The 24,504-nt window shown below is 46.4% G+C and overlaps 1 protein-coding gene across 3 annotated transcripts in view; it reads left to right on the forward strand.

Annotated features, from left to right (window-relative positions):
- ANGEL2 (angel homolog 2) overlaps positions 1 to 24,504 on the forward strand; it is a 288,166-nt gene that overhangs the window by 141,283 nt on the left and 122,379 nt on the right. For all 3 annotated transcript variants that reach the window (XM_069233907.1, XM_069233909.1, XM_069233908.1), the window contains exon 5: positions 15,447 to 15,865. In XM_069233907.1, coding sequence (XP_069090008.1) covers positions 15,447 to 15,865 — 419 coding nt within the window. The remainder of the gene's footprint in view (positions 1 to 15,446; positions 15,866 to 24,504) is intronic.

Below are 24,504 nucleotides of genomic sequence, written 5' to 3' on the forward strand. Positions count from 1 at the left end.
CCTCTCAAGCAAAACCCACCTACCAATCCCAATATCAGAGAGGGGGGTTTTGCGGCTCCTTCAGGGGACAATTCCCAAGATCAAGGGGAAGGTTTCGGACCACTACGAAGGCCACTAATAACAAACAGTGACTTGCCTGTCACCCTTCCCCAACACACATCACCAGTGGGGGGAAGACTAACATTTTACCACAAACATTGGTCAGATAGAACCATGGACACATGGGTCCTATCAATTATCCAACATGATTACTGTATAGAATTCACACATTTCCCTCCAGATATTCCCCCAAGAGCGCACAAACTGTCGGCGAAACACCTAGACATGTTACAAATAGAGGTGCAAGCACTATTAACAAAACAAGACATAGAACTAGTACCTCACCAACAAAAAGGAACAGGGGTTTATTCCCTATATTTCCTTATTCCCAAAAAGGACAAAACACTGAGACCAATTTTAGATCTCAGGACTCTAAACCTATTCATCAAATCAGAACACTTCCACACGGTCACACTACAAGATGTAGTCCCCTTACTGAAACACGGAGAATACATGTCAACACTGGATCTAAAAGATGCGTATTTCCATATACCCATCCATCCATCCATCTCACAGAAAATACCTCAGGTTTGTCATACAGGGGAAACATTACCAATTCAAGGTATTGCCCTTCGGGATAACAACAGCACCCTTACATTAAAAAATGCCTCGCTGTAATAGCAGCCGCCCATATAAGGAGACATCACATGCACGTATTCCCATATCTTGACGATTGGCTAATAAAAGCCAACACTCAACAACGGTGTCAAAATCACACACAGTATGTAAGCCAACACTCAACAACGGTGTCAAAATCACACACAGTATGTAATAGATACCCTACACAGACTAGGGTTCTCTATAAACTACCAAAAATCTCACTTACAACCATCCCAGCTACAACAATACTTGGGAGCAACACTCAACACTCAAAGAGCGATTGCCACTCCAAGCCCACAGAGAGTGCAATCATTCCAAACCATGGTATCAAACATACAACCAAATCAGCACTACACAGTCAGATTTGTCATGAAACTCCTAGGCACGATGGCATCATGCATCGCAATTGTCCCAAACGCGTGGCTACACATGCGGCCCTTACAGCAGTGCCTTGCAAAACAATGGACGCAGGCACAGGGTCAACTCCAAGATCTAGTGTTGATAGACCGCTGAACACACTGTTCGCTTCAATGGTGGAACCCTGTAAATTTAAACAAAGGGCGGCCTTTTCAAGACCCTGTGCCTCACGCCATTCTCACAACAGATGCGTCAATGATTGGGTGGGGAGCACACCTCAACAATCACAATATACAAGGGCAATGGGACAGTCAACAAAGACAACTTCACTTAAATCACTTAGAACTGCTAGCGGTCTTCCTAGCACTAAAAGCATTTCAACCTCTTCTAGTTCACAAACACATTCTTGTCAAAACAGACAATATGACAACAATGTACTACCTAAACAAACAAGGGGGGAACACACTCATCACAACTATGCCTCCTAGCACAAAAGATTTGGCATTGGGCAATTCACAACAACATTCGCCTAATAACGCAATATATTCCAGGCATTCACAATCAATTAGCCGACAATCTCAGTCGAGATCACCAGCAAACTCACGAGTGGGAAATACATCCCCAGATACTACAAGAATACTTTCACCAGTTGGGGACACCAGACATAGATCTGTTCGCAACAAAATGCAAAATGCCAAAACTTCGCATCCAGGTACCCACACCCTCAGTCCAAGGGCAATGCTCTATGGATCAATTGGTCAGGGATATTTGCTTACGCTTTTCCCCCTATCCCACTCATTCCTTTCCTAGTCAACAAACTGAGTCAAAACAAACTCAAACTAATACTCATAGCACCAACGTGGGCACTCCAACCGTGGTACACCACACTGTTGGACCTCTCAGTAGTACCTCACATCAAGCTCCCAAACAGACCAGATCTGTTAACACAACACAAACAACAGATCAGACACCCCAATCCAGCAACGCCCAACCTAGCAATCTGGCTCCTGAAGTCTTAGAGTTTGGCTATCTAAATCTTCCAAATGAGTGTATGGAAGTCATCAAACAGGCAAGAAAACCTACCACAAGGCATTGCTACGCTAATAAATGGAAAAGGTTTGTTTTATACTGCCAAGCAAACCAAATCACACCATTAGATGGCTCCATACAAGACATTGTGGGTTATTTACTACACCTACAAAAAGCAAATCTCACTTTTTCTTCCATCAGAATTCATCTCACTGCAATCTGCTTACTTGCAGATTAAACACACAAAATCATTATTTAGAATACCAGTTATTGAAGCCTTTATGGAAGGACTAAAAAGGATCATAACTCCAAGAACCCCACCGGTACCCTCGTGGAATCTTAATATTGTACTTACACGACTCATTGGGCCCACCTTTTGAACCCATGCATTCTTGCCAAATCCAATTTTTAACTTGGAAGGTTGCATTTCTAGTAGCCATCACTTCGCTACGAAGAGTTAGCGAAATACAGGCGTTCACTATCGAAGAACCCTTTATACAAGTACACAAACATAAAGTGGTTCTCTGCACAAATCCAAAATTTCTGCCAAAAGTCATCTCACCGTTTCATTTAAACCAAATGGTGGAGTTCCCAGTTGTAGGAAGTTGGCTCTGTATGCTCTATTTCAAAGTATGGAATAGTATGTACAGAGTCCAAGGGTTCCCCTTAGAGGTAAGATAGTGGCAAAAAGAGATAATACTAATGCTCTATTTTGTGGTAGTGTGGTCGAGCAGTAGGCTTATCGGAGGAGTAGTGTTAAGCATTTGTTGTACATACACAGGCAATAAATGAGGAACACACACTCGGAGACAATTCCAGGCCAATAGGTTTTTGTATAGAAAAATATATTTTCTTAGTTTATTTGAAGAACCACAGGTTCAAGATTTACATGTAATACTTCAAATGAAAGGTATTGCCGGTAGGTACTTTAGGAACTTTGAATTAGCAAAATAGCATATACAGTTTTCACATAAATCACATATAGCTATTTTAAAACTAGACAGTGCAATTTTCAACAGTTCCTGGGGGGAGTAAGAGTTTGTTAGTTTTTGCAGGTAAGTAAACCACCTACGGGGTTCAAGTTTGGGTCCAAGGTAGCCCACCGTTGGGGGTTCAGAGCAACCCCAAAGTTACCACACCAGCAGCTCAGGGCCGGTCAGGTGCAGAGGTCAAAGTGGTGCCCAAAACGCATAGGCTTCAATGGAGAAGGGGGTGCCCCGGTTCCAGTCTGCCAGCAGGTAAGTACCCGCGTCTTCGGAGGGCAGACCAGGGGGTTTTTGTTGTAATGCACCGGGGGGGACACAAGACCACACAGAAAGTACACCCTCAGCAGCACGGGGGCGGCCGGGTGCAGTGTGCAAATGGGGGTCTCTTCAGCGATGCAGGCAAGGGGGGGGGGGGGGCTCCTCGGTGTAGCCACCACCTGGGCAAGGGAGAGGGCCTCCTCGGGGTCACTCCTGCACTGCAGTTCGGATCCTTCAGGTCCTGGGGGCTGCGGGTGCAGAGTCTTTACCAGGTGTCGGGATCTGAGGAGCAGGCAGTCGCGGTCAGGGGGAGCCTCGGGATTCCCTCTGCAGGCGTCGCTGTGGGGACTCAGGGGGGGGGCAACTCTGGCTACTCACAGTCGCCGGGGAGTCCTCCCTGAAGTTTGTTCTCCACAAGTCGAGAGGGGGCGTTGGGTGCAGAGTGTCAAGTCTCACGCTTCCGGCGGGAAACGCAAGTTGTTTTAAAGTTGCCTCTGTGTTTCAAAGTTGCAGTCTTTGGTGAACAGGGCCGCTGTCCTCGGGAGTTCTTGGTCCTTCTAGAGCAGGGCAGTCCTCTGAGGATTCAGAGGACGCTGGTCTCTGGGGAAAGCGTCGCTGGAGCAGTGTCTTTATAAGGGGGGAGACAGACCGGTAGAGCTGGGGCCAAAGCAGTTGGTGTCTCCGTCTTCTCTGCAGGGTTTTTCAGCTTAGCAGTCCTCTTCTTCTTAGGTTGCAGGAATCTATCTTGCTTGGTTCTGGGAGCCCCTAAATACTCGATTTAGGGGTGTGTTTAGGTCTGGGGGGTTAGTAGCCAATGGCTACTGTCCTTGAGGGTGGCTACACCCTCTTTGTGCCTCCTCCCTGAGGGGAGGGGGGGCACATCCCTAATCCTATTGGGGGAATCCTCCATCTGCAAGATGGAGGATTTCTAAAAGTCAGTCACCTCAGCTCAGGACACCTTAGGGGCTGTCCTGACTGGCCAGTGACTCCTCCTTGTTTTTCTCATTATCTCTCCTGGACTTGCCGCCAAAAGTGGGGGCTGTGTCCAGGGGGGCGGGCATCTCCACTAGCTGGAGTGCCCTGGGGCATTGTAACACGAAGCCTGAGCCTTTGAGGCTCACTGCTAGGTGTTACAGTTCCTGCAGGGGGGAGGTGTTAAGCACCTCCACCCAGAGCAGGCTTTTGTTTCTGTCCTCAGAGCGCACAAAGGCCCTCACCACATGGGGTCAGAAACTCGTCTCTCAGCAGCAGGCTGGCACAGACCAGTCAGTCCTGCACTGAACAATTGGGTAAAATACAGGGGGTATCTCTAAGATGCCCTCTGTGTGCATTTTTTAATAAATCCAACACTGGCATCAGTGTGGGTTTATTATTCTGAGAAGTTTGATACCAAACTTCCCAGTATTCAGTGTAGCCATTATGGAGCTGTGGAGTTTGTTTTTGACAGACTCCCAGACCATATACTCTTATGGCTACCCTGCACTTACAATGTCTAAGGTTTTGCTTAGACACTGTAGGGGCATAGTGCTCATGCACCTATGCCCTCACCTGTGGTATAGTGCACCCTGCCTTATGGCTGTAAGGCCTGCTAGAGGGGTGACTTACCTATGCCACAGGCAGTGTGAGGTTGGCATGGCACCCTGAGGGGAGTGCCATGTCGACTTAGTCATTTTCTCCCCACCAGCACACACAAACTGGCAAGCAGTGTGTCTGTGCTGAGTGAGGGGTCCCTAGGGTGGCATAAGACATCCTGCAGCCCTTAGAGACCTTCCCTGGCATCAGGGCCCTTGGTACCAGGGGTACCAGTTACAAGGGACTTACCTGGGTGCCAGGGTTGTGCCAATTGTGGAGACAATGGTACATTTTAGGTGAAAGAACACTGGTGCTGGGGCCTGGTTAGCAGGGTCCCAGCACACTTCTCAGTCAAGTCAGCATCAGTATCAGGCAAAAAGTGGGGGGGTAACTGCAACAGGGAGCCATTTCTTTACACCAGTCTTCTTCCCACAGCCAGACTCAGTAGCAGAAAGAGCACTGCATACATTAGACATAAAAAGAGCACTAATGTACTATATAGACAGAACAAAACCATTTCGTAAAACTAAGCAATTGTTCGTCGCTTTCCAAAAACCCCATGCTGGTAACCCTATATCCAAACAGGGTATAGCCAGATGGATAGTTAAATGCATACAAACTTGTTACCTAAAAGCTAAAAGAGAGCTACTCATTACACCAAAGGCACACTCCACTAGGAAGAAAGGGGCAACAATGGCCTTTCTAGGTAACATACCAATGACAGAGATTTGTAAGGCAGCCACTTGGTCTACACCTCATACGTTTACCAAACACTACTGTGTAGATGTGTTAGCAACACAACAAGCCACAGTAGGACAGGCTGTTCTAAGAACATTATTTCAAACAACTTCAACTCCTACAGGCTGACCACCGCTTTTGGGAGGATTACTGCTTTGTAGTCTATGCACAGCATGTGTATCTGCAGCTACACATGCCATCGAACGGAAAATGTCACTTACCCAGTGTACATCTATTCGTGGCATGTTCCGCTGCGGATTCACATGCTCCTTCCCACCTCCCTGGGAGCCTGTAGCCATTTAAGTTGCAATTTGAAATTGTATATATGTAAATAAACATTCCTTCAGCTCAAACTATGTACATACATATCTATTCCATTGCATGAACATCTTTACTATTCTCATTCTACCACTTCTACCTCACCCTATGCGGGAAAACAATCTAAGATGGAGTCGATGCCCATGCGCAATGGAGCCAAAAGGGAGGAGTCACTCGGTCCCGTGACTCCAAAAGACTTCTTCGAAGAGAAACAACCTGTAACACTCCGAGCCCAACACTAGATGGCAGGAACAGTGCACAGCATGTTAATCTGCAGCGGAACATGCCACGATCAGATGTACACTGGGTAAGTGACATTTTCCATATATACACCCCCCCCCCCTCCCCCCACCCCTCCACACACACAACCACACACCCCCTCTTCCCCCCCCCCCCCTTAACTAAAAGTGCACTCCTTAATTAAATACTCTGGTGAGTTGCACATTGCATTTTGGTGAAGGTAGTCCTGCATGTTTATATTGTATCTTTAGTAGATATACATCTTTGCCTTGGTAGGTTGCTCTTGACAAACGCACATTAAAATACATTTTGAAAACCTTAGAAGGCGAATTCAAGGTCTGTGTGACTTTACTATATTGTCATACACTGCAACAGCAGGATGGAACAATTTCAGCAAAACTCGGTAACTGTGCTTTGAATTCGCCTACTAAGGGTTTCAAAATGAATTTTTCCACCAACCTGCCACTGTGGTCTGTGAACACTGCATGCCTTTTAGGCCATTACTCTCGTGCTTTGTGATTCGGTTGCGCAGGTGCTGCTCATGGCCACATTTTCCCAAGCTATTCCTGACTGGAGAGATTCAGCCAAGTTTATGTTCAGATGTGGACTGGATACAACTGACTCGCTAGGCAGTTTTTTTTTTTTTTTTTTTTACAGTGGCATTACAGCACCACACCTGGCTGAGAACAACTGGCTTTTCAGCAGATTTCCAAGTCTTTCTTTGATGGCTTCCATTTCTTCAGAGACAAGGTGGACTCAGCTCTGAAGCACTTCAAGGAGAGCAGAGCTATGATCAGGTTCTTAGACATTCTATGGTCCCTCATCAACTCCAGTAACCCTTTCGCTTTTTTTGTGGCCATGGAAGGGGCTTCCAGCCATGTCTTTACCCACCCTGCTACCACGGCACACACGCCTACTAGACTCTGCGTGGCTGAGGATGTGGTACCCACACACCCCGTGGGAAGGGCTTCCAGAGGTCTGGGCAGCTCACCTCCGCTGCCAATAGCAGCCACTGCCTCCAAACCCCTTTAGTTGGCCCTCTTAACATCATGGGCACCAAGTAGGAAGCAAGATACACGGTCAACTGTCGTACTGAAGGTCTATTACATCAGACCGATGTGTTCTTCAGATTGTCTGAAGGAGCTACTGCCTCCCCTTCATGGCTATTCCTCCACCTACACTGCCCATTTCCAATAGGCTGATGGAGGACCATCTTTCTTTACACCAACAGGAAGTGACTGTTCTCTTGGCCAAGGGAGCCATAGAGAGGGTGCTGATGCCAAAAGTAGGTCATGGTTGCTATTCCCTCTACTTTATGGTGCCCAAGAAGGCATTTGTCATATCCTAGACCTGCACCTGCTCAATTTCTTCCTCCAAAAGGAGAAGTTCAAATTATGATTGATTGCTCAAGTCCTGTCTGCCCCGGTAAACTGGATGGTAGCGATGGACTTGCAGGACCAATACTTACACATTCCCATCCTGTCTGCCCATAGGCATTACCTGCGGTTCATGGTAGGTCATGTGCACTTTTAGTTCACATGCTCCTTTTTTACCTTACCAGCACTCCTCTTGTGTTCACCAAGGTGATGATGGTGGTTGAAACTCATCTGCAAAGATCAGGGGTGTCAGTCTTTCCCTATCTTCCTCTATCTTGACACCTGGCTGTTGAAGGTGGGACAGAGTCACACCCAACTCCTTCTGAGATGCTCCTATAATCTGAGCTGTTGTGGACACAGTGCAGTTTCGGGCCTATCTGGGGGTGAATGTTTGACATTGTTCAGCATTCCGTCCATCATGTCTTCTTGCATTTATCCTCCTGAACTGCAAGTCCAGGATATCCAGGCTGTGATATTGATGCTTCAGCCTCTATCCTGAATGTCGGTGATACCTACTCCCAGGCTGCTGGGCCTCGTGGCCTTCTGCATCTTTCCTGTGACAAAAGGCCACTGGCATTTGTTTACAGTGCAGTGGCACTTGAAGTTCCAGTGGGAGCAGCATCAGGGGGGATCTCTCAGACATGGTCCAGACCTCCGAGAGAACTGCAGAAGATCACTGCTTACTTCACCTACCTTTCGACAGTCTTAAATTTGGCAGACAAGTGCAGTATAAAAACAAGCCGTTACTACCATGCAAACATTAAGCGTGACATTGAGGTTTTTCAGCAGTCACTCTCTTTCATAGTGTGTGCCTGGGTTTAAACAAATGATGTATGAAAGATTTGTGTTGTAAGTATGGTTCAAAAATTTCTTGTATGGATTACTATTTATCTCCAGAAACAAAACCACATATTCTGATGGATACTTCTACCTGCAGATTCCTCACCTGTAGAACAACCCCAGGCATCAGACTGACGCCAGCAACTCATTCGATGCCTGCATTGACCCCAGCACTTCCTGACTTCCCAGCACCAGGTGTGGATCCCGCAGGTTTCCTAAATATGCTGTATCTTCACAAAGACATTGGTGTCATCCGGCGCCACTTTAGCCAGCATTGGCTCCATACTGTTTCGACCTGACACTTTTTCATGACACGCAACCGGTCTCATGGACAGCACAGATTCCACCGCTGCCTCATAATCTTCCTCCTCCACAACTCTGCTCATGTCAGGAGGCCCAGATGGTTCTGGAAGAAGAGGCATATAGGGCCCGTCTCCCTGAAATGTTTGGCTCGGACTCATTGAAGCAGTATCCTGAGGATCCTACTTTTCAAGAACCCCTGGAATTCCAAGGACTGTCCTCTGCCAGTGGGCTGGACATCTTCCCCAGAACTTTCTTTGGAGTACCCATTAGGACCTCCTATGCCAGAAGTTCTCTCACTCCTTCAGAGTAATGTTGAAGGCTGCTGAGGTGCTGGACCTGAAAGTGCCTACCACGCAGGTGAAATGTAATGTCCTCACCGAAGTTCTACACCCTTCAGTGGCTCCAGCTGAACCACTTCTCCCATTCAACGAGGCTCTGCTAGACCCTGTGCTGTCTGGGAGAAACCGTTCTCTTCTCCAGCAGTGAATCATCTGGTGACCCGCAGATATTGTTACGCTCCTGGTGACCCACCCTTTTTGGGGTCTCACCCTTCCCCAGAAAGTCTAGTTATTCAGGCATCTTGTTCAGGGACACAGTCTGGAGACACTTTCCAGGCGGTCCCCTCTGAGAGGGAATCAAAAAGAATGGAGGCTTGGGGGAAGAAAATCTTCTCTGCAGGAAGCATGGCACTGAAGTCCAAAAGCTCTTACCTTAGGTTTCGTCCGACTTTCAGGAGGTCATAGAAGATGGACAGAATGCTTCACGGCACATCATCAAATCCTGCTTGGACACCACGGATTCAGTCACTAGGGTGATGCGCACATACATCTAAGTCAGACAGCATGATTGACTTTGTACTTCCAATTTTTTATCTGATGTCCAAGCCAGTCTCGCGGACCTCCCTTTTGACAGCGTTTGCCATTTTGGCGATAACCTAGTCTGTGTTGGAAAGGTTTAGAACATGTAAAGCCACTCGATGTTCCTTAGGCTTATAACTTGCACCATCTAGGTCTATAGGATAAGAGTTTTCATCGTTTTTAGGGCTTCGGTTGAGGATTCTCCATCCGCCAATCCCAGTCACTCCTGCAGCAAAAACAGCAGCAAAACCTGCTTGTTTAGCTATACAGAGGATGAGGCAGGGCCAAGGGATTGCGGATCTACTCTGCAACCATCCAGGAAAGCAGGGCTAGTTCTGTTACTCAACCAAACGTGAAGCCTGTTGGTTGAAAGGTGTCCCATTTTCTATAGGCCTGGAAGGCCATCACTTCAAATCAATGGGTCCTCCAAATTGTAGAAACGCGTTACTCCCTCCCCTTCCTACGGGTTTCATCTCCCCTGCCTTGCCCCCCCTCCCGACCATGTGGACGTTTGGCAGGAGGATGTGACAGCTGTCTTCTACGAAGGGGCAGTGAAGTTAGTGCCTGAGAAAGAAAGGGGCCAAGGTTGTTAAGCAAGTTAAATCCTGGTTCCCAAGAAGGATGGTGGTCTCCATCCTGCCCTGGTTCTTAGGGGCCGGAGCTTCCTCAAAAAAGAAAAGAAAGGTGACCTTACTGGAGTTATATTGGCATTGGATCTTGGAAAAAAGTTGGTGTCCCTGGATTAGTAGGATGCGTACTTCCACATTCTTGTCTTTCAGTCTCATCGGATGTACTTGCAATTTGTGGTGGGCTTTGTACATTACCAATTTGCGGTGCTTCTCTTTGGGTTGACTTCACCACCTCGAGTCTTCATGATGATCTCATATGGTCTGAAATTCACATCTTTCTGTACCTGGACAACTGGCTCTTCAAAAGCAGTTCACCAGAGTTGGTGTCATGCTGTCTTGACAGCTGTGCAGTTCCACCAGTAGTTTTCAGTTAACAAGCCCAAATCTCATCTGTGTCCCTCCCAATGTATCCAGTTCATAAGATTGATACTGAACACCAGTCTTCTGCACTCCTTCCCATCTTCACCAAGCCCAAAACATCCTGGAAAAACTTCTCTCTTCCTACCAGTCGTGAGAATTCCACTCCTCAAGAGTCCTGCGGTTCCTAGGTCTACTGGCTTCCTGCATTCTCCTAGTCACGTACACACACGAGGGCCCTGAAGTAGTGCCTTCGTAGGCAGTGGCTACAGTATCGGGGAGATTTGGTGGACTCCATCATCAGGGGTGTTGAATTTAATAAAATATCTGCTTGTCCATGGGACAGGTTGCGTCTTAAATCTACTTGTCCTGTAAAAAAAATCTAGTTGCCCCTTTGGTGCCATGTAGTGCGGCGACAAATTATGGCAGCAATCTCATTATGCAAGAGCTCTGATAACGCTCTGATTATGCCAGGGCTACTACTAGAGTATGGCTTGAATACTTGCAATTTCAGTCCCTACTATAGCAATTTCCTTAGTTTGCCACCTTTGCGCAGATCTACATACTGGGGCTGGAGGAAACAGTAACCAATAGTTCCAAGGCTGGAATGTCTTTGAGTCTGCAAGCCTACTAACTTGCATGTTTTAAGGATTTTCACTAGCTCTGCTTACCTGTTCCCATAATGAGAAAGCTTGGAAATTTACTCCTGACAAGGGCAGAATTGGAAGTGCTTCCAGGGCTGGGAAAAAAGTGGTTGGAGGGAAAGTGAACTTGTAAACGCTCAACAGATTTTCACATGAGCAATCACTACACATGCATATTTGCTCATTCTAAAATAAAATACCCAAATATTTTCCAGGAGTTCGATTTCCTAGTCTACTTCTGTAAGTTCTTGTGAAATAATGAAAGCCACTAATTCAGAGACACATACCATGTGTGCACTTTTGTGACTTTCTTTAAGAATTGGGTCCCTAATTAGGTCTGGTATTAATAAAGACATTTTGTTTTTATTAAACTTGTATTTCTCTCTCTATCTGCCAGCTGGCTTTACTGTGCGTGATCGCATTCTGCTCTTCCACTAGGAGCATATTGGCACACAAAGTAGTTTTGTTCAGTGCCAGGAACTACTGTGGCAATGAGTGGCGTAACTAAACTGGAGGGGACCCCTGCAAAGAACATGGAGGGGTTCCCCCTCATAACTCTCAGGGCAGGTGCTGCGCTCAGGGCACCCCCTGGAGAGGGGCTGCAGGGCCTTTGTTATGCCACTAGTGGCAATATGTACTTTTTTAGACAATTTTTTTTTTCTTTTTGCCAGTGTTCGTTACAACAGTGAGGGCCTGGCAGCTCCCACAACAATAAAGTGTTAGAAAAGTCATGTCAAAACAAGACACGCATTGGCGAAACCAAAAGACTCTTTTAAAAAAATTTTTACAAAACTGTCGGATCCGTTGGCTTTGCCAGTGCTTGTTTATTTTTATGCTTCCCATAATCTTGTTGAACATGGTTACACTGATTTTTTCATTAGGAATATTTTTGGGAAATACTAGCATGCATCAACACGTTTTACTAAATGACTCTTTGAAGAAATAGCACCTAGAGTTTCATAGTAGCGAAACATTTTTTTCCTTCATGCCTTTTTTTTTTCCTGAACGTTTTATTCTGAACGCAAGAAAATCACCACTCTTGCTTACAAGCTTCTGCAAACATTTGCATCTAATCAAAGAGCATTCTGGGAGCTTTATGCATAGCCTCATATTGTTAAACTTTGCAAATGTGCACTTTTTTTTTTTACTTTTATACCGTTCACCTTAATAATGAAGGCTTTTCAATAAGAACCATAAATACAAGTTCGAACAGCATTAACATATGGACACACAAATTACCGCAACTGCAGACAGTTCCCTTCTCTGTAAACTGGCAGCCAAAGGGTGTGTGCTGCAGAGGTTCGGGCCTATTTGTCTCAAGGACAAAATAAACATGAAAACTCGTTGCCCAGAAGTGGCTTGGTGGGGAAAGCAAGGCTAACCTGACATTCGGGATGGCCTTCACTCCTCCACCAGCTGGCTGTGGCCATGGTAGTTGTCAGATGCCTCCACCCTTAGGTGGAGTGCTCCTCTGGAGGATCTGGAGCAGATGCTTCACATCAATCTCCTGGAATTGTGGGCAGTTCGGCTGGCGCTCAAGGCCTTTCTCCTGTCCATTGTTGGTCGGTCCATTTAGATCTTGATTGACAAAACATCAACAATGTGGTATATCAGGGGGAGTAGGTTCCCACCTCCCGTTGTCTGAAAGCGTTGAGACTCTGGAGTTGGGTGTAGTGTCAAAGGATGGGGCTCTCTACCAACCACCTAGCGGGGTCTCTGAATGTCAGAGTTGACATTGTGAAATGGTGTCCTCTTGCCAATTACAAGTAGCATCTCTGCCAGAGATAGTCTTGGACATCTTTTCCCAGTGGGGTACTTTTCAGGTGAACCTATTCGCTTACTCAAACAAATAATGCTCAGTGCAAGCATTTCTGCACCCTTCAGTATCCTTTGAGTGGAGCACTAATGGACAGATTGCAGTTGAACGTTCATCTACTCTGTGCGTTTCCCACGTTATATCCTTGATTCCTTGGGTTCTGAGGAAGATTCGCCAGGACCAGGTCAAAGTCATTCTTATCACCGATTGACCGAGAAGGGTGTGATACCTAGACCTTCAGCACTTCACCACGTGTCCTCTGCCAATCAGGCCGGACCTTCTCTCCGTGCCCGGTGAATGGTTCTGCACTCCTCTCTGAGACCTCTACCTACATGCTTGGAGATTGAGCAGGGACAACTGAGCTGCTTTCAGCTGTCAAAAGAGGTGGTAGACGTCATCTTATCTGGGCTTCGCCCCTCCACGAAGACGGTCTATTCCTGCAGATGGGGCAACTTTGCTGCATGGTATAGAAACACCGGCGTGGATCCCTTGCAGGCCAAGTTATCCCATGTGTTGCAGTTTGTGCCTTCTTTATCTCAGAGGGGATGCACCATTGGCACTGTGTATGATTATTTAGCTACGTTGTCTGCCTTCCTCTGTCTGCTGGAGCAGCCTTTGCTGTTTAAGTTCCCAGTGGTCATGCATTTTCTCAAGGGTCCGGCTTACTTTTTTCTTCCCTCTCCTTTTCTAGTTCCTCATTGGGGCTTGAACCCGGTTCTTACATTTTTGATGGGGCCTACTTGTGAGCCCCTGCACAGTTGTACTGTTTGGTTGTTAACTATCAAAACTGTTTTTTTGTTGCAACAACTTCTGCTAGGAGAGTCAGTGAGTTACAAGCCCTTAGCTGTCGCCTTCCTTTCACAGCATTTTTCCAGACTCGTTGGTGTTGGAACCAGGGATGCTTTCCTTCCCTTTTGCTCAGATCATCACTCTTCCCACTTTTTATCCTCCCCATCATCACATAAAGGAGGAGGAGTGATTGCATTGGCCAGATCCCAGAAGAGCAATCAATTACTACCTTGATTGCACCAAGGGACATAGATTGGACAATCAGCTTTTCATTGGCTACTGTGGTGCCAAAAAAGGGAAGTTGGTCCAGAAGATAACGGTATCCCAATGGATGATTCTACGCATTAAGATGTGCAACGCCTTGGCAGAGAAGGAATCGCCTAAAAGGATCCGTGCTGATTATACCAGAGCCAGATCTACCACTTCTGATTGTGGATATTTGAAAAGTGGCAAGCTGGGCCTCCCTGCACACATTTGCTAAACACTGTTGTCACGACTCCAAAGTGAAAAGGGATGATACTTCACTAGGTCGATCCTACAGGATCTCATGGTGTAATCATCCATCAGCCCTCCTCTTACACGGGGTATTGCTGTGGAATATGCTCTACAGGTGAGGAATCTGTGGGTAGATGTGTCCATCAGAAGGAAAAAGTTACTTACCTGCGGTGATGATCATTCTGGCGGATACTGTGTCTATTTAGCAGATTCCTCACCGATTATTCAGATCCCCATACGCGTTCTTTTGCTACTGCGAACACTTTCCTGTTGTCATTCTGCTCCTTAACCTTGAAGGCATGGGAAAAAAAACAGAGAGTAACTACCGTTGGTTCCCTAGGGCAGTTTCGTCCTCTTTTGGCGACCTCCAAGCTTTGAAAACCAATAAGCGTCAAACAGCAGCAGGTGGACCTGCTGAACTTTCTAGAAAAAATCTACTGAACTGCTTTCTCGCACAAAAGAAACTGAAATCGTAGTGCATGTATGTCTTGTGTGTTAGCCTTGTTTTTTTTATAGCTCATCCCAAAGCGTTCTTTGGGACTTAACATGAAAAAAATCCTTGTTAGATAAGTTATGTGAAACGTTTAAGGACTGAACAAGAGTGAGTTGCATATTTTGGGGGGAGGGGGCACTGTAATGTATATTTGCCAAATGGTGCTGTCATTATTAGTTAGGGAAATGTTCTTTTTCCTATTAACTAATCAATGAATTACGTTCTCTGTACTATACACACAGATTTCTTTCTCCTGGGTAATGCTTGTGCCACTAGATAAACACTATGTGAGGCACTCTGTGGAGCCCCCCCGGTTAGCCTATCAACGCATTTTACCCTGCCTGTCTGTTGTTGGAAACCTGCCTTCCCGTGTGTATAGAGGTGTCTCCTTTATATGCTAATTAGGAGAGTGGACTATGCTGAGGCCTTGAAAAGAGTACAGCCTTGGAACGAAGAACCTTGGTTTTGGTGAAAGAAATTGGAAACTGTATATTGTCCTGCCTGTTAACATCGTTTGGATTACTCAGCACTAAAATGAAATAGTCTTCTCTTAAATTGTATGTACTACTTGTTTCTCATAACTTATTTTTCATAGCTACTGTAAATATGATGCCTCTCTGTCACATTATTTAGCTGAATATGTTTTGCAGGCTATCACTGCGAGTACAAGATGCGAACTGGAAGCAAACCGGACGGCTGTGCCATCTGCTTTAAAACATCCAAATTTGCCCTGGTCTCATCAAACCCTGTGGAGTTTTTCCGTTCTGATATTCCCCTGCTGGACAGAGACAATGTCGGACTTGTACTGCTTCTGCAACCAAATTTGGAGCCTAACACTCCTGTGATTTGCGTTGCCAACACACATCTTTTATATAATCCACGGAGAGGGGACATTAAACTGACTCAGCTTGCAATCCTGCTGGCAGAGATAGCAGGTGTCGCCCTCCAAGCAGACGGTGAATTCTGTCCGATCGTCCTTTGTGGTGACTTCAACTCTGTGCCCGGCTCTCCTCTGCATAGCTTTATAAAAGAAGGCAGACTGAACTATGAGGGGCTCACCATTGGAAAGGTAGGAGTATTTCTTCCTCTAAAGAAAGAAACCACTGTTTCCAGGGAATATACAATAGTCTACCATGTTGATTGGATGACAAAAGGGTCGCTTTTATTTAAGAGCTTGTTTTGTGCCCAATGTTAAATTGTACATATAATTGCCATTACTGTACACTTGGAACCAGTGCCTCCTCTTGTAAAGAGGAAAACTCGTAACCAGTTTTTGAACTGCACATAGCTGTTTACTTTGAAAATCATACTGAGTAATGCAGGCGAAGTACCTAATGCATAATAGTGCTTTTTTTTTTAAATTAAAACATTTTATTAAATGAAGGACACTCAATAACATGCCAAGAACACAAAAGAAGAGAATAAAATCAACAGCTGAAACCCTGAAAGGGACCATGGACAACTAACTATACTCATTTTGTAAGAAAATGCCCACATGTAGAAACTGCTATTCTTTGAACGGATGTGCACCAGCAGGGGAGCCAATATGGAGGAAAGTGGAGTTGGGAGAAACGTAAGACACCTCAAGGTTGAAAGAACATAAACATAAGCCTCTGACCCACCTGCGTGGTTTTCCAGATTTGGCAATCCAAGAATTCCTCTTGAACCCTCAACTCCGATTCAACTATGGGACCATCTGCTTAATTTTCTTCAGGAATGTCTGAGCAGCTGCAAACTGTGTGAAGATACTGTCTGCTCATAAATAATTTTAAGCTTTGTAGAATATCATATTTCAGAATCCAGACTAATCTCACTAATTCCTTCCACAAGTTTTGTAAGTTAGACCATTTGGGTTGAGTCTCCCAGCTAACGCCTGAGTTTATCTAGCTGATTCTGTATTAAATGTTCCTCCTAATAATAGCTGCTTTGAGAACATTTTTCTTTTTCTCAGCAGTGCTCGTTACAACAGTAACTGTTTCCTGTCCTTTTTGGAGGTACCACTGTTCCCCCAGATTTGAAGTCAAAACACATGTAGTTGTAGAAATACATACTCTGTGCATACTCTTGCCATCTAGTGTTGGGCTCTGACGTGTGCAGCTTGTTTCTCTTCAAAGAAGTCTTTCGCCATGAGGATTAGTGACTCCTTCTGCTACTGGAAATGCACATGGGGATCGACTCCCCTATAGATTGCTTTGTCTCCTCCGTCAGGTTCAGCCGTGTATACAACAAGCTTCAGGTTGATGCCTTGCTGTGCTCATCTTTGAGGATTTTCGGATTCTCCATTCTAGAGCGTCCTTATTCGCCACTGTGCCTGGCTATGTCTCTGGCTTGAAGCCAGAGATACAGTAGCATCTGCTCAACATTCCCTTTGATGGGGCGCATCTTTTCAGACTGCAGGTTGACCAGATGTTTGAGACGGTAAATGAGGATACTAATACAGAGAAGGCTATGGGGCTCTCCGGGGTTCCTTTAGGAGATACTAGTACAGAGGAGGTGTCAAGACTACCTCCCCTGAATCCACTGCCTCCTGTCAGAGGCCACAGCAACAGTATACCCTTTTATGGGGCTATTTAAAGGGAGACGACAGGGATGGCAACTCCCGAGGCAGAGGAAAAGATGGTGAGGCTAAAGCAGCCGTCTCTGCCAAACAGTGACTCACTTTCCCTTCCCTCTGATCGCACTACAGCTGTTGGGGAAAACATTAAGGGGTCTCTGGCACAGTGGCAAGAGATCACCTCAGATCAGTGGGTCCTCCATCATAGATCAGGGTTACTGCGTAGGACTCGCTGCAGCCCCAGCAAACATCCCTCCACTCACACACCCTCTTCCTATAACATCTGCGCCTCCTTCATGAGGAAGTAGAAGCACTCATTTGCAAGGGGGCTGAGCTACCGCACCTACACAGCAAAGAAATGTACTTCCTTGTCACGAAGGAGGAAAGGTCACTACGGCCTATACGCGACCTCAGGCTTCTCAATCCATACATACTCTCAGAGCCCTTCGATATGGTCACCCTCCAGGATGTCACACCTCTACTACAGCAAGGTGACTTCATGGCCACACTTGACCTGAAGGACCCCTACTTTCACATCCTGATCCACCCTGCACATAGCCATTACATCTGTTTTTTTTTGGTAGGTGACCAACATTTTCAGTTCAGAGTACTCACCTTGAGGTTCAATGCAGCCTCCAGGATGTCTACAAAGTGTCTTGCTGTAGTCTCCACTCATCTCCCGAAGACTGGCATCCGCCTGTCCCCTTACTTGGATGATTGGCTGATCAAGAGGGCAAATGCCCATCAGTGCTTGGCTCCTATCCAGACCACCATAGACCTCTTGCATAACCTAGTATTCACCATCAAAGTCCCAGCTTCAGCCCCTTAAGGTTTGGCCCTTCTAAGGGCAGTCCTCAATTCGGCTAACCAAGCACAAATCCAAGCTTTCCAGTAGTTATTGCCCCTTTTTGAACCAGATCACCAAACAACGGTCTGGACAGTTGTTTTACTCCTCTGCTTGCTGGCCACCTGTAATGTCGTTGTTCCCTATGTTAGATTACACATGCATGCGTTCTCACAGTCCGCGGGCAATGCACTACAGATTAACTGATCAGGGATATTTGCCTACATTTTCCTGTATCTTCCACTCCTTTCATCTGTGGTTTGGAGGCTTGGGCAAACACCACTCTCATCCCGGTGGCTCCCATGTGCGCCCGACAACCCTGGTTCATCACCCTGCTCGACTCACCCTTACTGCTCCACGGGAAGCTGCCCAACTGGCCACACCTCTTCTTACCTAGAACCAGGGAAGTCCGGCATCCACACCCCAGGCAGCTCAGTCTCGCAATTTGGTTCCTGAAGTCCTAGAATTCGGCTACCTCTCTCTGCTTCCTGAGTGTATGACCATCCTCAAGGAGGCCCGCAGACCCACATTGCAGGCCTGCTATGCAGCTAAATGGAAATGTGTCCATTTACTATCTCCCAGACACATCGACCCTCTTAAGTCAACTGCCCATGACACAGTCTGCTACCTGCTGTATTTAAAAACATCAGGTCTCGCCTACATGTCTATCCAACTGCACTTAGCTGCAGTTGCTGCCTGCCTTCAGAATAAGGAACACACCTCACTATTTAGAGTCCCTGTCATTAAGGCCTTTCCCAGGTGCCCCCCTTCCTCTTTGTTGAACTTTAACATTGTTCTCCCACTAAAAGGCCTACCTTTTGAACCCTTTCATTCGTACTAATTGCAGTTTCTAGCTTGCAAGGTGGCCTCCTTAGTGGCCATAACCTCTCTCAGATATGTCAACGAACTTAAACTGTCACCGTAGAGGAACCCTTTTATCAAGTACACAATGATAGTCCTTAGGACAAATCCAATAATCCTCCCTAAGGTAGTATCCCCCTTCCGCCTTAATCCATGGACCTTGCAGTGTTTTTTCCTCACCCGGATTCTGTTAAGCTTTACACGGAAAACGTTAAAGGGCCCTCACATATTAGGTTGACAGAACAAGACCCTTCCGCAAAAACCATTGAAAGGACATGGTCTATCCAAAACAGGCATAGCCCAGTGGTTAGTGAAATGCATTCAAACGTGTTAATCTAAAGCCAGAAGGCAATTGCGTGCCCCACCTAGATCCCACTCTACACACAAAAAATGGGGCAACCATGAGATTGCTAGGTAGCATCCTTACACCTGACGTTTGTAAGGCAGCTACCTGGTTCACCCCACACACTTGCACCAAGCATTATTGTGTAGAAGTGTTAGCTCGCCAGCAAGCTAATGTTGGCCAGGGCTGTTCTATATACACTTTTCCAGTCCGCTGCAAATTCCTTCGGCTAGCCACTGCCTGCGGAAGAACTGCTTTACAGGCTATGCACAGCATGTGCATCTACAGCTACACATGCCACAAACTGAAAATGTTACTGACTCTGTAGGCATCTGTTTGTGGAATGTAGTGCTGTAGATTCACATGCACTTACCCTGTCTCCCCAGAAGCCTCAGGTTGTTGAAGATGCCCTTCCTTTTTACTTTTTTGCATGCTCATTCTCTTCTGTTTCCCTCTGCTCCATTTCTACCTGACCTGCCATGCGGAACAAACAATCGAACAGCGGAGCCAAAGCCCATGTGTATTACCATTGTACCTTGGACTCTAATAACTTCTTTGCAGAAAAATAAGTTGCACATGTCCGAGCCCAACACTAGTTGGCAGTTTGTAAATCTATATCTTTGCATGCCACTAACAGATGCTTATAGGGTAAGTAAGATTTTCCTATCATCATATTAGAATCTTGAGGAAATCGCAGAATACATAGATTTTCAGTACAGGCACTATTCTGGAATGCTTCACCATCGCTTCCAACTACATAATAAAGTGCACTACACACTCAGAGAACACTGCCATCATCTCGTATTTCTCAGTTAGATCAGCCTCTTGTACTTCATTCCTCCCTCTGTCTTCCTTTAATTATTACCTGAGCTTTTCTTCCTCCAGAGGCTACTTACTGAGGGCTGCCACCATTTACTCTGTTGCAGTCATCAAGCAGGCTTCCTCTGGAGATTGTCCACCATCACACATACCATTTTGATCCTCCTGATGGGTCATCATCCTCCTCTGAGAGTGGAAGACTGGAGATAAAGAAATCATTCTTCTTCCCCACCATTGTTCTGTTTATGCACTTTGACTCTCAAAAACAAAAATAGTTGCACTTAGTTGCTTAGATCTCACTCTTTCAAGATTCAGCCTTTTAGGAAGAAGGGACTGTCGGCCTTTAAGGGGAAATCTGTTTCCAAGCTATACAACGTGCCACCTTATCTGCAACAGCTCTCTTCATTGATGTCTCCTTATTCTGTGCATTATCCTGTAGAACCACCACATCAAGTGGGGCATGGGATGAGGGTGGTAGTACACAGCAGCAGACTCAAGTACACACTGCTGCCAGTTCCTGAGCACTCTCCAAAGTGCAACACCATTCTTGCGTAGGCCACTAGCAGTTCTAGCTTAGAGTGCCTGGAGAGGCACAACAGGAATCTTCCCCACCAGGTCACAACGTCAGGAATACATCAAAAGGGCTATGATGCATTAGGAGTGCTACTGTTCCACTTCTGCAACACAGGCTCCAGATTATACATGCAGATTATTCATGGCCACATGTTTTCTCTTAGAATAGTTATTTTGCCATCAATTTATGATTAGGCTTCCCTCCATCATCTGTTTGAGGGTGACTGCTACAGCCACGTGCATATTTTGTTTTTTTTAACATTTCTTTATTGGTTTTACAGATCAAACCAGGTAACAGTAGCCGAGCCAAGACCCAGTCCGGTGCACAGTGCTAACCCATCAGAGGTATCCAAACACAACCACCCTGCCATCATAGTCCAAGAGGAAAAAAAAAAAAAGAAGAATCATTTCATCACAAAATGCTTAGCAATACCACCCCAAAAACATGCTCTCATACATTCAGACAACACATGACCAGTGAGAGAGGAACAAGCATAGGCACTTACACACCTTAGTTTCCCCCAACCACCAGCGAGGCACCTGCACAATAATAATAAAAAGAAACACCACAGTAAACCAATGCCTGGGTTGCGCATTGCCCACAGTGCTGAGAGCCCTAGATCCCACAGCCGAAAAGGAAACACATTGAGAGTTACAGCAGTGTACCTGGGGGGGTATTTTGGGGGGAGGGGGGGGGCGGGGCAGGGTGTTTTTTGGCGGGGGGGGGGAGGTGGGATAGGCAGGTCATTATTCAATTCCAGATTAAGTGGGTAAAGGTCCCTGCACTGAGCCACCCCTCCTGCAGCCTCCACCATTAGGTCGGATTCAGCCTTCAACCACTTTAACAGGATACCGAGCCAGCTTTCTATATCCTGTGCAACCGGTGACTTCCAGGCTGCCACGATTTGTCAGTTATAGAGAATGAATGCCAGATCAATTAACTTTTGAAGGGATTTATCACCTTTAGCTCTGGATCTAACCCCCTGCAGCAGCATTCCGGAGTGGACACCACCACATGCTCTACCAATGCGGAGGAAGTCTGTGCCACCTCGTTCAGTGACACCCCCTACACCATATCAAGATAGAGTTCCTCCAGAATCCCTCATCTGGGACACGCCAATTGGCAGCCGGGTACATGCATGCAATACATTGCGGAATGAAGTATATCTGATGGAGATAATTAAATTGGCTAAACCAAAATCGCGGGTTGTGAGAGACCCCCTTAACCTGTCATAAGGCCCGGGTCCATTGCATAGCTGAAAAGCGTATCTGAAGAGCCAGCGACTATTGTTCGCGAATCCAACTATAAATTGTGTCGTGAGGAAAGCAGCTCTGTGTATAGTGCTCTTATGACCCTATGCTCGCTGCCACACGACAGCACTGTATGGAGTGTAAACCCTATAGGAGGCTCACTGAACCCCTGCCTCCAGTACATAGTAAGCGTGTGACGAATAGCTTTATAGGAGAAAAAATGTTCTTCCAATAACCCATAAGTGTCCATAAGCTCTGGGTAGGACCGGAGCATGGCCTCAGCATACAAGTCCCCCAAGTGCATTATGTTCACTTCAATCCAGCTTGCGCGGTCATCCTGATGAATGGCTCCCTTTAGAGCTGCCATGTGCCGCCATCCCGTGCATACTTCTGCAAACAGTGTCGGGCAGTTGTCATCTGGAGGGAGATGGGCCCTAGCGTCGACAACCAACTATATAAATTAAACACCCTCAAAAGCTGCTGGAGAGCCACACTCTCCAAGCAAGAGGCTCACGGTCACTGCAACTTTGCCACTGCTTAATATAAGTTTGTAATTAGGCCTACCCAGCCCACAGTTGTACAGAGATGTGTGCATATATGTGTGTGTGTGTGTATATATATATATGTATGTATGTGTGTATATATATATATATATATATATATATATATATATATATATATATATATATATATATATATATATGTTCGATGGCATGTGTAGCTGCAGATACACATGCTATGCATATTCTGCCATCTAGTGTTGGGCTCGGAGTGTTACGAGTTGTTTTTCTTCGAAGAAGTATTTTCACGGGATCAAGTGACTCCTCCTTTTCGTCTCCATTGCACATTTGCATCGACTCCATGTGAGATTGTTTTCTTTCCGCAATTGGGTTCGGACGTGTTTCTTTTCGCTCCGATAGTTCGAGTCGGAAAAGTTCTATAACTCGTTAATTCTCGTGGGTATTGTTTCGATCGCGTAACATCTCTTGTGGACACTTCGGTACCGTCGGATCAAACATCTTTACTCGCCCTTCGGGGCGCTTGCGCCCGACTCGGGCCTGGTCGGGCTGATCGCGTGGAAGCCTCATGGACCATATCCCATTCCACTTTTGTCCTTGCTGCCACGCCAAATTCCCATATACAGACCAACATCTCGTCTGTAATCTCCCCAGACCATCGAGAGGAAAATTGTGAGGCCTGCAGATCCTTCCGTTTGAAGAAAACTCTCCGAGACAGAAGAGCACGAAGACTGGAGATGGCATCAAAGAGCACAGAACGTCTCGATGTCGAAGAGGAGATCGAGCACACTGCAGTCTCCGTCCGAGGGTCTGACTCCGAACAGGAGTCCGACGAGGACAGACCGGTCACGGCAGGACAGCAAGTGAGTACACATTTCCCTGTCCCATCCAAGCCCAAACACAAGGCCTTTGGAACGCCACTCCCGGAAGGCCATGGCTCGACCCGCAAAAAGACCCTCGGTGACCAAGCAACAACTTCGGCACCGAAAAAGGCCACGCCACCGAAGCCTTCGGACTCGAACCGAGGCACTGGCTCCGAAGCAAGCAGACATCGAACCCTCAAGTCGAACCCGCAAAAATCGATTTCGGAGCCGAGGCCAGCATCCACTCCCAGCCTTTCGATCCCGAAAAAAACATCCTTAGAGCCGAAAAGGCCAGTTTATACGGAAGAGCATGGACTTTCCAAAGTACTTAAAGAAAGCCATACATTTTCAGAAGAACACACACAAATGGAGGACATTGATGAAAAGGCAGGCCAGAATTTGCATTCACAAGGACACTGGCAAGATCATAACTGCACCTCCTCTGAAGCCTAAGAGGAAGCTGGCCTTTCACAAACAATTGGACACCGCTCAGCCACCAGCTAAAGTGCCAAGACCTAAACAAAAAACTCCACCTCCACAATTTTCACCTCCTCAGTCTCCTCCTCATTCTCCTCACCTGCTTGTCTCTCCACCTACTACTCCCACACCTGTACAATCTCCTGCACATTCTTTTGATTCACAAGACACTGTGGTTCCATGGGATCCCTGTGATCCAGATCCCATTCCTGACAACAGCCCAGACTGCTATCCTTCCAAACCATCACCGCCAGAAGATAGCAATGGGTACAATCAGGTTCTGGCTAGGGCAGCATCATACCACAATGTTGCCATGCACACCGAGACCTTGGAGGATGATTTTCTCTTCAACACATTATCCTTGACACACACTACCTACCAGTCCCTTCCCATGCTTTCAGGCATGTTAAAGCATGCACATCAGATATTTCAAGAGCCAGTCAAAGCCAGGATAATTACTCCCAGAGTGGAGAAAAAGTATAAACCACCTCCCTCTGATCCCGCATTCATTACACAACTGCCTCCTGATTCTGTAGTTGTTAGTGCGGCCAGGAAAAGAGCCAACTCCCAGCCATCTGGTGATGCACCACCACCAGACAAGGAGA

This window comes from Pleurodeles waltl, chromosome 5, assembly GCF_031143425.1.
Source record: "Pleurodeles waltl isolate 20211129_DDA chromosome 5, aPleWal1.hap1.20221129, whole genome shotgun sequence".
Lineage (NCBI taxonomy): Eukaryota > Metazoa > Chordata > Amphibia > Caudata > Salamandridae > Pleurodeles > Pleurodeles waltl.